Genomic DNA, 12,121 nt, shown 5'->3' with positions numbered 1-12,121 from the left:
ACATGCTTACTTGACTGTGATGAATAGACAATATGGAATCCTGTATCCTGAACGGAATGATCAGAGTGGAAAAGTAGGGTTGCTGCGTGTCCAGATGTTGTCAGTGGTGGAGGTGTGACTGTTGTGCAATATGTACCTATCAATGGGTCTCTTTCTGAAGCACCATCGAAAATCTAAACAAAAAATATTAGATAAAATAAATAAAAATTATCGTATCGTGAAAAGCTTACCAATTATAGAAGATACAAAGCATGTTAAAAGTACATGATGCTTATAATTGCTTAGAATTAAAATCAATCTGTTTAGACCAACATTAATTTTGATTGATGGATAATGATAAAACTTGGTAAATACGTGACCAGAAGGTTTCCAGAGCTTAAAAGTAGGAGGGGGGGGGGGTAACAGAATTTCGAAAAGATTGGATCATAAATTGGGGGCTAATATTTTATATATATTTGGCAATAGTCCCAAAAATTAAAAAGCAAAGTTGCTGTCGCAAATGAATATTTTAAGATAACCCATGGACTAATTCTAGAGAGAAATACTTAATTTTACTCCGTTGCTAAGTAACCAAGTTCAGAATTTTAAAAAAAAACTAAATAGTATTCTGTGATTGCTCGGGTAGGTTTATTCATTAATAGTTAAGAGAAAATATCTTGAAGTTTCTTGGCAAAAGACAATTTTTTTATGACTTCTGACCAAAAAGCGAAGGTATTTTTCCATTTTATTCTCATTTGAAAAGAAAATTTGAATCGATCTATAAATTATTTATGATTTACTAAATTTTTAGAATTTGAATTCATGAACTTTCTACCTGACATCATTTGGGTCTTTTTATGTTGTTTTTACTTCATTTATTCGAAGATTTCATAGTAAAATGAAATTTACATAGCTTATTATTACTATATACAAAATTTTAAAGATAATCATCTTTGCAGCTTTGATCGAGACTTCTAGACAAGAAAGTTTAAAGAAACAAAAAAAAGTTCCTGAAAAAAATGTAGATTGTATAGTAATTCTAATGAACATTCACAAGGTTTCATATAATTTACAATATTTTTTTCTGTAATTGATGGAATTACTGACTGTTAAGTGGCATTTTAAAAACATTTAAATATGTCATGTTTAAGAATAACATATTGAAATTATATGTTGCATACTGTATGATTGATTGCTTAAAAATCGCCAGACATTTAGGTTACATGGTTTACTTTTGATAAAGATGATTTGCAAATAGCATCCTGATGTTTCGATACATTCAGAAATTTATTTTTGCAAATTCTCCATAAAATGTCGAAATAACATGTTTTTCAATTACGATAAGCTACATTTATCACCAAATACCGCTACTACGATTTCTTTGTTTTATCATATATATCTGATACGATACTCTCCTCTTAAACAGAGTTCGTAAAGTTCTTAAGGTACTAAAATGGTTGCACAAAAATTTAAAAGATTAAATATTCAATTTAACTCAAAATATCTGGTCTCAAAATTTAAAATTTTTTTTTTTATGATAACTTTATAGTGAGAATATTGACGTTACGATTATCTTACTTTTTTAAAGATCACACGAATCCTGTTAAAATATTAAAATGCATATGTTTACTTTTGCGCGCATAAAATCCTTATCAAAACAATGATCAATGACCAGTATAATTGATGATAAACACTTCACTTGCTTCAAAAAATATGAAGAGAGAAATAAAAGTAGACATATTTCTAGCGTTCAAATGTAAGTGCCCATTCTCAAGACTCGTCAGGCGTGAATGACTTGGGATGTTAATTATTTTATAATTTAAAAAATAAGGAAAGGATTAACAAGTCCTCATATGTTAACCACATTTAAATATTAATCGCCCTATTTAATTAATTCTTCATTGTTGCCAAATTATTTGATTAAAAATAATTAGTTTTAATTTATATCGATTCCACTACTTTTATGTAGAACTGTATGCAGAAATGTATCTGGTACACTTGAAATTTTAGATTTTTCAATAGAAAAATGTGTAGATTAATATGGTATAAAAAATTAATTCCTCCTAATTCAAATTTTTTTATCCTCAATTAAATTAAATAATAAAAAATAATAAATTACTTTTTGCATGAAATTATCTTTGGCTAAAAATTACCTTGGCTTTTATGAGTAGATGCAATTTTCAATTTTTTAATTGCTTATTTAGTATTAAAAATGACTAAAAACCCAAAAAGTGAAATTAACATGAAGGGGTCCGAACTTTGGATCGTTCTCCTGACCAAACTATGGGGACCATATTTCTCAGATTACGTCTACCTCCTATATTTTGAAGATTAAAAATCCAAATATGTAAAAAACAAAAATATGTTTATTCAAAGAAAGTAGGTTTTTTTGTCCGATTTTGTTATTTAATTAATAGTTAGCACTAAATAATTAGCATATTTGAGGTCACTCCCAGGAACCATTAAGATTGATACTTAATACGTGAAAATCCGATCATTAGAACGAAAGTTACACAGGGTGATATCTTTTTTTCTCTTTTTTTTCTCACTATACGAGATAGAACATTGCACTGTTTGATGTCGTTAAAGAAAATCAAGAATCATTGTTGTAAAATCATTCGGCACAACGTCTTTACAAATTGAACAATAACCATTACTGATAATGTTGTTTTACCAGAACAATTTCATTTCGTGAACACTTAGAAATATAAAAAATCCCCGAATTATCTTTTTTCCGAATTTTTTTAATATTTCTTTCTTTCAATTTTTCCTTAATATTTTTATTTCTTGACCTTAGTTACTATCAGCTCTATTAGAATTTATTAGTTCTTGCTCCAATTCATTAGATTCCTTTTTACCCATTAGTTGAATTTGTAATACGCAGTATATATTATATTGAAATTTTCATAGGTTGAATACACTGAAGAGCCATTACATTATGACCACCCTGCTAATAACAGGTAGGACCACCACTAGCCCTCCAAACTGCTAGCATCCGCCGTGGCATTGATTCCACAAGGTGCTGATAGGTAGTCTGAGGAATCTGGTACCAATCGCTCACCAACTGGTCCTGCAGTTCTCTCACATTGCGAGGGGGTAGCGTGGCAGCACGAATTTGGTTTTCCAAGTAGGATCACAAAGGCTCTATTGGATTAACGTCAGGTGACTTTTGGGGACAAGACGATATTGAAAGCCACTGGTATGTTCCTCGAGCCAATCCATGACGATTCGACCCTTATGACATGGTGCATTATCCTGTTGGTAAACACCATCCCCGGCAGGAAAATTTTTTGCCATGAATGGGTGAACCTGGTCTGCAACTATGTTCAAGTAGCTTATAGACGTCAGGGATTGTTCTATGAGCATTATGGGTTGTAATATGCCCCATGAAAGCATTGTTCCTGGGCGAGAAACCATGAAAACCTGGGTGAGCCCATTGTTTTAGATGGAGGGTGGTCATAATGTAATGGCTCCTCGGTGTATATCTATGAAGAAATTGCCGTGCGTGGAACCTATCGTGTCAAAGTCGAACTTATCGTATGCCGAAACAATTATATTGAGTTCGCAACTTTCCGAATTCATTAATACTTTTATTTTATCAATATCATGAACATACATTAGATTACTTACTGTATAATTTTAATGATGGAATAATAAAATATAATCACCTTTAAATAATCGTACGAGCAATTTTCATGACTCTCCAACTTAAGGGTCGCAAAATGGAACTGTATTCTTTTTCCAACTGGCACTTTTACTAACCAAAGACACGTCCTATTATGAGGATAAGGACCTGGATATCCGGGAGAATTTATGGAGCCATACTCCGATACATTTAGTTCAGCCCCACAAACTAAAAATGATTGAACACAAGACAATCAATTTTTTCAAAACAGACAGGCAAATAAACATCCGGCATGGCCGTAAGTACTTTTTTAGTTAGATAAAGCTGGTAGTATAATATACATGAAGATGTGGACTTTTTTTTATTAAAAACTTTTTTTTTGTCTTATGGTGGTTGGACGACATGATAAGGAATTATCATTTGTTATTAAATTTTTTTTATAACACAAAATGCTATTAGATGTTATCAATTGTTTTATAACACAATTTATCGGAAATCTTTTATCATTTTGACGTGTTTTATTAAAGTACAAAAACTACTTAGAAAATTGCTTAAAACTCTTTAAATTTTTAAAATATTCAAGTTAGAATTTTTTTTCATTAGTTGCCAAACACAATTTCCTACGAAATTATGAAAAAATGTTTTTTTTTAAAAAATTCTTCGCACATGCGCAGTATAAAAGAACTACTTTAAATAGTTATATCTTCAGAGATTCCAACTTTGCTCCGGACAGATATATATTTTAAAGTGGTAGTTTATCAATCGTGATTCTTGGTTTAATAAATTCAACTTAGTAGATTTTTATCCACCACTATTTCTAAATAATTCGTAGGCTTATATAATTCACCATTTTATAGTCTCACGTCATGCTATAACTTTTAAAAAGCAAGCAAAAATAGTCAAATATTTGCAAAATTTGCTCTGTAGTTATTCACAGTTTTTTAAAATTATTTTGGAGTATCTGGAGCAGTTTTACAAGAATTTTTTCAAAATTTTAAAACGGTAATTTTATAATTAAATTTTAATTGCTCGAAAAATTTTGTTTAATTTTATCAAATAATTAAAAAACAAAAACGTAAAATGAAGAAAAGTAGAGAAAAAAATTTATTTTTCATAAAAATGTCCATATCTCCAGAAATATTTAAGTTAGGTTTATGAAAATTTTATGCAGTGTTTGCAATGAACAACCAAAGTAATCGGTACAAGTTTATTACTTGATTTTCTGGCATAAGGTGTACAGAAATACTTGTTTTGCTTCGTAAACTATTGTCGGTCCCTGAAGGCTTCAAACATTCTTGCTAAGTATTAAAAATTTCTTAAACTAATTATCTTTAAAGTTATAAGATAATCCTATAAGTATTTCTTGAGAAATTAAAAAAAAATGTTAAAAGCTGAAAGTGTCTCTCTCATTATTGTAGAGCAGGGTATATACACGTTTGAGTTATCGAATCCTTGCGATAAATTTGAGCATTCCTCTTTTTATAACCTACCACTGTAGGTTTTAAAACGCAATATGCTTTCACTTCAGAACTAAGAATTTATATAAAAATTTATATAAACATTTATAATATTTATGCACATCATGGTAGACAAAACTATCGTATGTTTTCTAAATAAATCCTAAAAATTAAACAATGCTACCTTTTTTTCTTTTTTAAAAATATTAACCATCTTTAAAAAGATGCAGTGCACAAATGGGTTGAAGAGGAACATTTTTATTTGATATTTGCGAAGGTAACAAAGATACAGCCTTTCTTACAATTACGTTGATTTCTATTTTTTTAGTTATACTTTTCTAAAAATAGTATGTAACTTTAAGATCAAAAACCTGTAATGCTTTTTTTTAAATTAAGTTGCCTAAGCATCTTAGTTAAGAATAAAATAAAAACTAGAGGTAAATGGTAACATAAGCACGAACATTGATATGCTACAAATTTTCAATGAAAAGTTTACTGAAGTATCAGCCTTATTTACTGTCCTTACATTCCTACCTGGATCAACTTCGCTCCATTCCATAGAGAATCCGGTCGAAGCATAGCTGGAATCGGAATGGAACCACATGTAGAGCTCGTTGTGACTACTCGTGAAGTTTTTTCCATCCAAGTGGTCATCACAAAATCGATTAATGACTCGAGATGCAGCTGTTGGTCCATCGTTCAGTTGAAGAAAGTCATACTGACAATTCTCACCGGACTCTAAGCTGAAGTGATTGACTTTGACGTTCACAACCTATTAAAAAGGGATGTGTTCCCATATTCATATAAAAAGATAATGCATACAAATATTATACTTCATTTCACAAGATGAAAATGGTCAGAACTGTAAAGGGTAATAGAACTAAACAAACAAAGTACGATGAGGAGTCGGAAAGCTGGGGGGAGTTACAAGAGAATGCCTGCTTACTTTAACTACCTAAACATTGCAATTAATGAACATTTTATTCCGAACAGTTAGAATAACACTGACGAACTTCTTGTTTTCCGTCCTCTCTGATTTATTTTATCTGAGTTCATTTTTTTTCTCACATGCAAGAAGCTTTGGTAGGGCCGGGATAGCCTGGTCGGTAGGGCACTGGTCCCATGTCCGAGAGTTCGTGGATTCAAATCCCGCCGGCTGAAGACTCCCCGTGTAATAAAGTGACTGATGCACGTTAAATCTGTCGAATCGCAAAAGTCCTTCAAGTTCCTATAACAAATCAATACCCCTCGGGGTACTGGATAGGAGATCGATCGTTCTCTGACTCAGGTCAAAATTAGGATCTGTGGATGAATGTATGAATGGGTCCGCTCTATAAACGGGTGCGACGTATGGCGTGGCACAAGTCGAATTCTTGGCCATAGATGGCGCCACTGAAAACAAGAAACGCACACTCTGCCTTAAATTTGCTCGGTTTCACCAAGCAGGTTTGCCCATGTGGCAAGTGGCATTAGAAACAACAACAGAAGCTTTGGTTGGAAGACGCCCATCCCAATCTCGTATCTCTAGTTCGAATTAGATCAATACCTCTAAGAAGAGAGAAAGCCTGAGCACGAGTTACCATTAACAAGAAATTTGATCCTTTAGTGGTCAAAACTTAATGATATCTCTAGTATTTTTGCTCACTGCGCAGCTTCGAAACCAAAACGTAGTGACATATTTCTTGTTTCCACCATTGCGCAGTTTATGTTTGCTACGTCGGGCTACTAAATTGATCCGCGCTGAGGCCTTCTCTCTTTCAGGAGGTGTTGATCAGATGCTGTTAAAAACAAAATATATCTATTCAATAGAGCGAGGAGCACCCAAGAAATTTAAACGAAAATGGAACTTATTTAGTAAAAAATATAAAAATATATGAAATGAAACTTATATATCAAGCAAAAAAAAAAATAGTGAACTTACCTTCCCAGATGATACTCTAATCACCCAAGCACAGTCTTGTTTATGGTTATAGTGGACACCATTTTCAGGATAGGTTAAGGTTCCGTTACTTCCACTGAGGTATCCTCCACATCCTAAGAAAAAACAATCAAAATATATAATTAAATAATACTGTTTAACAACATTAAACCAAGTATTTTTTAACCTCTTCGGGACGAGGGAGTCATAAATGCATTCCTAAAGGATCAGAATCGGGAAAGAAAAAAAAACGTTAGCTTAAATAAGAGGCATGGCTAATTTGACAGACTTATTTTTGCTTTTACTTTAATTCTAATATATTTTATCAGTGTTAGTTTAAAGTTGTAGTAAATAATTTCTATTTTGAACAAAATTGTAGTGGCTTAAAAAAATTATACAATTATTATTACTAGGCTCCTACATAAACAGCTAAAAAATAGTTTTCCTTCCATTATTTCATTTTATACTCTGATTGTGAATGTGTTTATGAGACCCTGTCTCAAAAAGAATAAATTATACAAAATTCAATTGCGAGGGTAATTCTTTCTTTGTTTATTTAAACAAAACTGGGTGCCTAGGCCGCGCAGTGGCCCCTACCCCATTCATCCTGAAAATTATATACAGTGAATAAAACATATTGCGAGGGTCATCATCATCATCGAAAATCTGGGAGCCTGGGGCCGTTATCGGCATTTTGCGAGGGTCATAGGTTTGTCCTGAGAAAATACGCCAATGCGTTTGAAATGAATATTGGTAAGTAATGTTTAACAGGAATTATTCTGGACTTTCCTTATTGTTAATTAATTTTCTCCATTGGTGGGAATATCTGATACAACTTTTTTCTGCCTGTTAAAGATATATTATTTGTTGTAGTATTTAGCGATATTAGTGACAAGGATATTTTAAAGAACTCGCTTATTTTTTGTACCATACTTGGCAAGCATTGTTAAGTGTTATAAGTATTGTTGTTGTAACAAATATTGTTGCAACAACAACTACTACAACAAATATTGTTGCTATAGTTACGGATATAACAAGGGAATTTTTAAGAACTTATTTACTTTTTGTACCACATTTAACAAATACTGTTAAGTGTCATAAGTGTTGTTGTTGCAACAAAAACTACAGGAATAAATATTGTTGCAATAATCACGGATATAACAAGGGAATTTAAAGAACTCGTTTATTTCTTGTACCATACTTAAACATGCATATTCCATTTATATATTCAACCGCAAAAAATATTGTTGAAACAACAACTACTATTATTGCAGTTTATAGTCATGGATATAACAAGGGAATTTTAATGAACTTGATAACTTTTTGTACCATACTTAACACGCTGAATGCCACGCTAATGTTATATGGCTTGCTCGTCTGGCCACACGGTAAATAATTACAAACTAAATTTGCAAATATAGACTGATTTTGCTAGTTTATGAAAGGTTTAGCATAACATATGTGAAAAAAGTGGTGAATTATATATGCCTACGAATTGTTAGAAATAGTGGTGGATAAAAATCAACTCATTTGAATTTATTAAACCAAGAATCATAATAATTAAGTAAATTTTGAATACATTTTCTGCAATTCCATAAAAGAGTGTAAATTTTATAGTTCTATATCATGTTATACGCTGTCAGCCAGCTGTTTTTCGCGGCCTATGTGAAAGGTCAGTGTCAGCAAGCAGTGGCAGACGCAGCCTAAATGTAACTTCAGTGTCAGCCATCGGTGGTTGACGCGGCTTAAATGTAATTTCAGTATCAGCTACCGGTGGTTGATGCGGCCTAAATGGAAAGTCCAGCGTCAGCCACCGATGGCAGACGCGGCGCGCAACGTGTTAAACATACATATTTCATCTAAATTGTCAACTTTGTTTTTCTCATTCTGAAGCACTGCAGTCGATTCCTAACCAAATCCGTCTCAGTCAGTTTTTACCAGCTTGATATATTATGGGTATATCATACCTGCCAACTTTCACTCTTTCTGAGAATGGATTTTCAGAGTAGTTATAACAAAATAAACGAAAAACAATCTGACTCAAAAATATATTTACATTTTGATCCCGGTAAAATTCGCTTGCGTAAGGATTATTATGCTTTCATATATTTATTGTAATTATTTATATGTAGTGGTGGTCCAACTCATTTATAATTATCATTATAACTCAAAATGTTAATTGGAATAACCCGAGTATTGCTACCACTTTAAATATGAAAATAAAATCTTACGGAAAATATGGAAGAGTTGGCAGGTACAGTATACCATCAAACAATGAAACCCTATGTTCTTTACCTTTAAAATAATTTTATCATTTTATCTCGATCACTTTTATTTGAATTACGATAAATAAAAATTAATATAACTGGTATCAACAGATCTTATTTATTGTTTTTTTAACCGGATTATTGAACATCATAGTTAGTGTTTATTATTTGGAAAAATATTGCATTTGTAAATTTCTAATTAGATAAAAGGAAAATGAATCTTCTTCATTTTTACACCACAAAGTTTGAAAATTATACAATTACTTTCAGCTACTCAATTGATCCATATTCCGATTAACTGAATATATTTTTTAATCTATAACTCCATCTCTCAGAATACAAAAAAAGGATTTAACAGATGATGCATTTATAAAATACAATGCAATTCATAGCAAAAAATTTAATTTATCAATTCATCGTTTAAAAAATCAATTTTTATATGTTTGCTATTAAGAGTAAGTTATAATGCACGTTATTTGTATTTTACTTCCCTTTATTGGCCATCTTCAGTTTGTTCAATTACTCAAATTTATTAACTCTGTTCAAGGGTGGTAAACAATTAATTTTCAGCAATAATTTCTTTTGAATGTTTCTTTTGAATTAGTGAAGAAGCTAAAAGATTAGATCAATGTATTTTTCATAGTGTTACAAAACATGGAAAATTTAGTTGGAAGTGTTTATATAAATTACATTAATAGCAATTAATCAAATCCGCAAAACAGTCTAAATAAATAATGGTAAAATCAAGTATTTCATTAATCCTTATTTCGAAAATATCTTTTTCATAAAATTCTTTTTCATATTCTTTTTATATATAACTTGACTCAACTGTTAGAAAGATTTACCATCGTTCTTTTTCCATAGCTTAATTTAAATGGTTTATGACCTGGCTGTGGAAAGTGCAAAATTTTTTGCCTATAAGTTTACTATAACGGAAAAGCGACACGTCTAAAATAAATAATTACGTGACCAAACGAACTATGCTAGCAAAATCTTTGTATAAATTAATTACTTTCTTTTATTATTTATGTTTTATATTTCCAAAACCAGTAACGAAAAAGAACAAAATTAGAAACCAAATGTACAAGATTCTATTATCAGTAATTAGTATTTTCCCCGTCATATATGGAACTAGTTGTACAATATCATTCATGGTAAATCTGTCAGCTTTAAATGTAGGATCCATTGCAATGTGTATTGCATTGATTGTGTTTCGCATAGCATTGATAGTTAAATGCTCAAAGCTATTAAAAATACATAAAGAGTTACAACAAATTAACAGTCATATTAGTTTCAACGTAATGATTTTGGTGATTCTATGGTTTGTCAGCAATTTTTTAATAACTATAATTGTTTTTAGATACAATTTAGACATTTCAACCATGATAATGTTTCAAAAGATGATAATGTTGGACATTGAACTACATGATGACACGTATTTTTGGATGGGATTTGTATTTACCTTCAATTATTTTGTTTGTTTATTTGCCCCCGTAAACGCATTTGGCATCGATTACTGCGTAATATGTTATCAATTGAAGCAAATTTTACAAAACGTTAGAAAAAACATGGCAAAAGAATTGTTTTTAAGACCTGAGGAACTTGCTAGAAAATATTCTGGCATTGCTTTGATAGTTGAAGATGTCGACAATGAACTGTCATTTTTATTGTTTTCTTCGATTATTGTAAATGCTTCAGCTATTTATTTTGCTGTCTTATCAGTTCTTCATCCTAGAGAATTCTCAGTTAGAGGACAATATGTTGTGGTACTTAGCAGCTGTGCTCAGCAGTTTGCAACCTTCATTTTCACAACAATATCTGCTTCGTTAGTATCAGAGGAAGCTATTAGTATTCACACTTTTATTCGTGAGCTACACTACAAAAACTTAATCTCAAGTGATAGGAAGAATCAGATTTCTTCTTTATTGAAAGAAAATATAAATCTTACAGCTTGGAAAATAATGCCTATTAGTAGAAGTTTTATTTTCGGAACAATTGGTGCTATATTAACTTATGCTCTCCTCTTAGATAATACAGTACTACAAATTAACAACAATTTGCCACCTAAAAATTAAAAACAACCTCAAAAATTGAATTTTGTGATTTTTCAAAAATGAGTTGTCTGCAGTTCTTCACCTAGCCGATTTCGGTTTCACAGGATAATATTTAGTGGTTCGCCGCAGTTGTGCTCATCAGTTTGCAACCTTTATCTTCATAACAATATTTGCTTCGTTAGAGTCAAATATGGTATATATCATCCACACTTAATATATCCTCATTTCCAATTTTACAGAGGTGCCAACTACTCCGGAATCGAGACATTTAAAAAAAAGGGAAAACAAACTGAAATTGCATATTTTCAGTTCAATGTGCCAATTTTTTATGAGGCTCAACTCGGCTTGACATTAACAAAACGACGTATTACGTAAGCCTTCGAATTATTCAACAATAGTGGTGACTACTACCTCTATATATCGAATTTTTAAATTAAGAATCATAAATTAACACTGTAAATAACTACAAACTAAATTTTCAAATATTAGACAGATTTTTCTAGGTTTTGAAAAGGTTTAGCATGATTTCCTGAAAAAAAGTGATGAATTATAAAAACCTACGAATTGTTTAGAAATAGTGGTGGATAAAAATCTACTAAATTGAATGTATTAAGCCAAGAATCACAATTAATAAACTACTACTACTTGAAAATATTTATTCGCTGTCCGGTGCAAGTTGGCATCTCTGTGTAGATAAATAAAACTATTTTTGTGTGTTCTATATTGCATTAATTTCTTCAAACCATTTTAGTAACGATAATATAAAAAAAATTAAAAATTTAATCAGTTAGTACTGTAGACTCGAATATTTGATTATCTGC

At 31.1% G+C, this 12,121-nt stretch overlaps 1 protein-coding gene across 1 annotated transcript in view; it reads right to left on the bottom strand.

The window, feature by feature from the left end:
* Nucleotides 1–12,121, bottom strand: part of LOC107441357 (cubilin) — a 208,698-nt gene that overhangs the window by 135,073 nt on the left and 61,504 nt on the right. The window contains exons 15-18 of the mRNA XM_087163788.1: nucleotides 6,983–7,095; nucleotides 5,596–5,833; nucleotides 3,648–3,832; nucleotides 11–173 (exon numbers count right to left, since the gene is read on the bottom strand). Coding sequence (XP_087019914.1) covers nucleotides 11–173; nucleotides 3,648–3,832; nucleotides 5,596–5,833; nucleotides 6,983–7,095 — 699 coding nt within the window. The remainder of the gene's footprint in view (nucleotides 1–10; nucleotides 174–3,647; nucleotides 3,833–5,595; nucleotides 5,834–6,982; nucleotides 7,096–12,121) is intronic.

The sequence above is a fragment of the Parasteatoda tepidariorum genome, chromosome 5 (assembly GCF_982258835.1).
Source record: "Parasteatoda tepidariorum strain Cologne lab strain chromosome 5, Ptep-v5.0, whole genome shotgun sequence".
NCBI classification, from domain to species: Eukaryota; Metazoa; Arthropoda; class Arachnida; order Araneae; family Theridiidae; genus Parasteatoda; species Parasteatoda tepidariorum.
The sequence above is the reverse complement of the archived record's forward strand: the minus strand, read 5'-3'. Positions and strand labels throughout refer to the sequence as shown.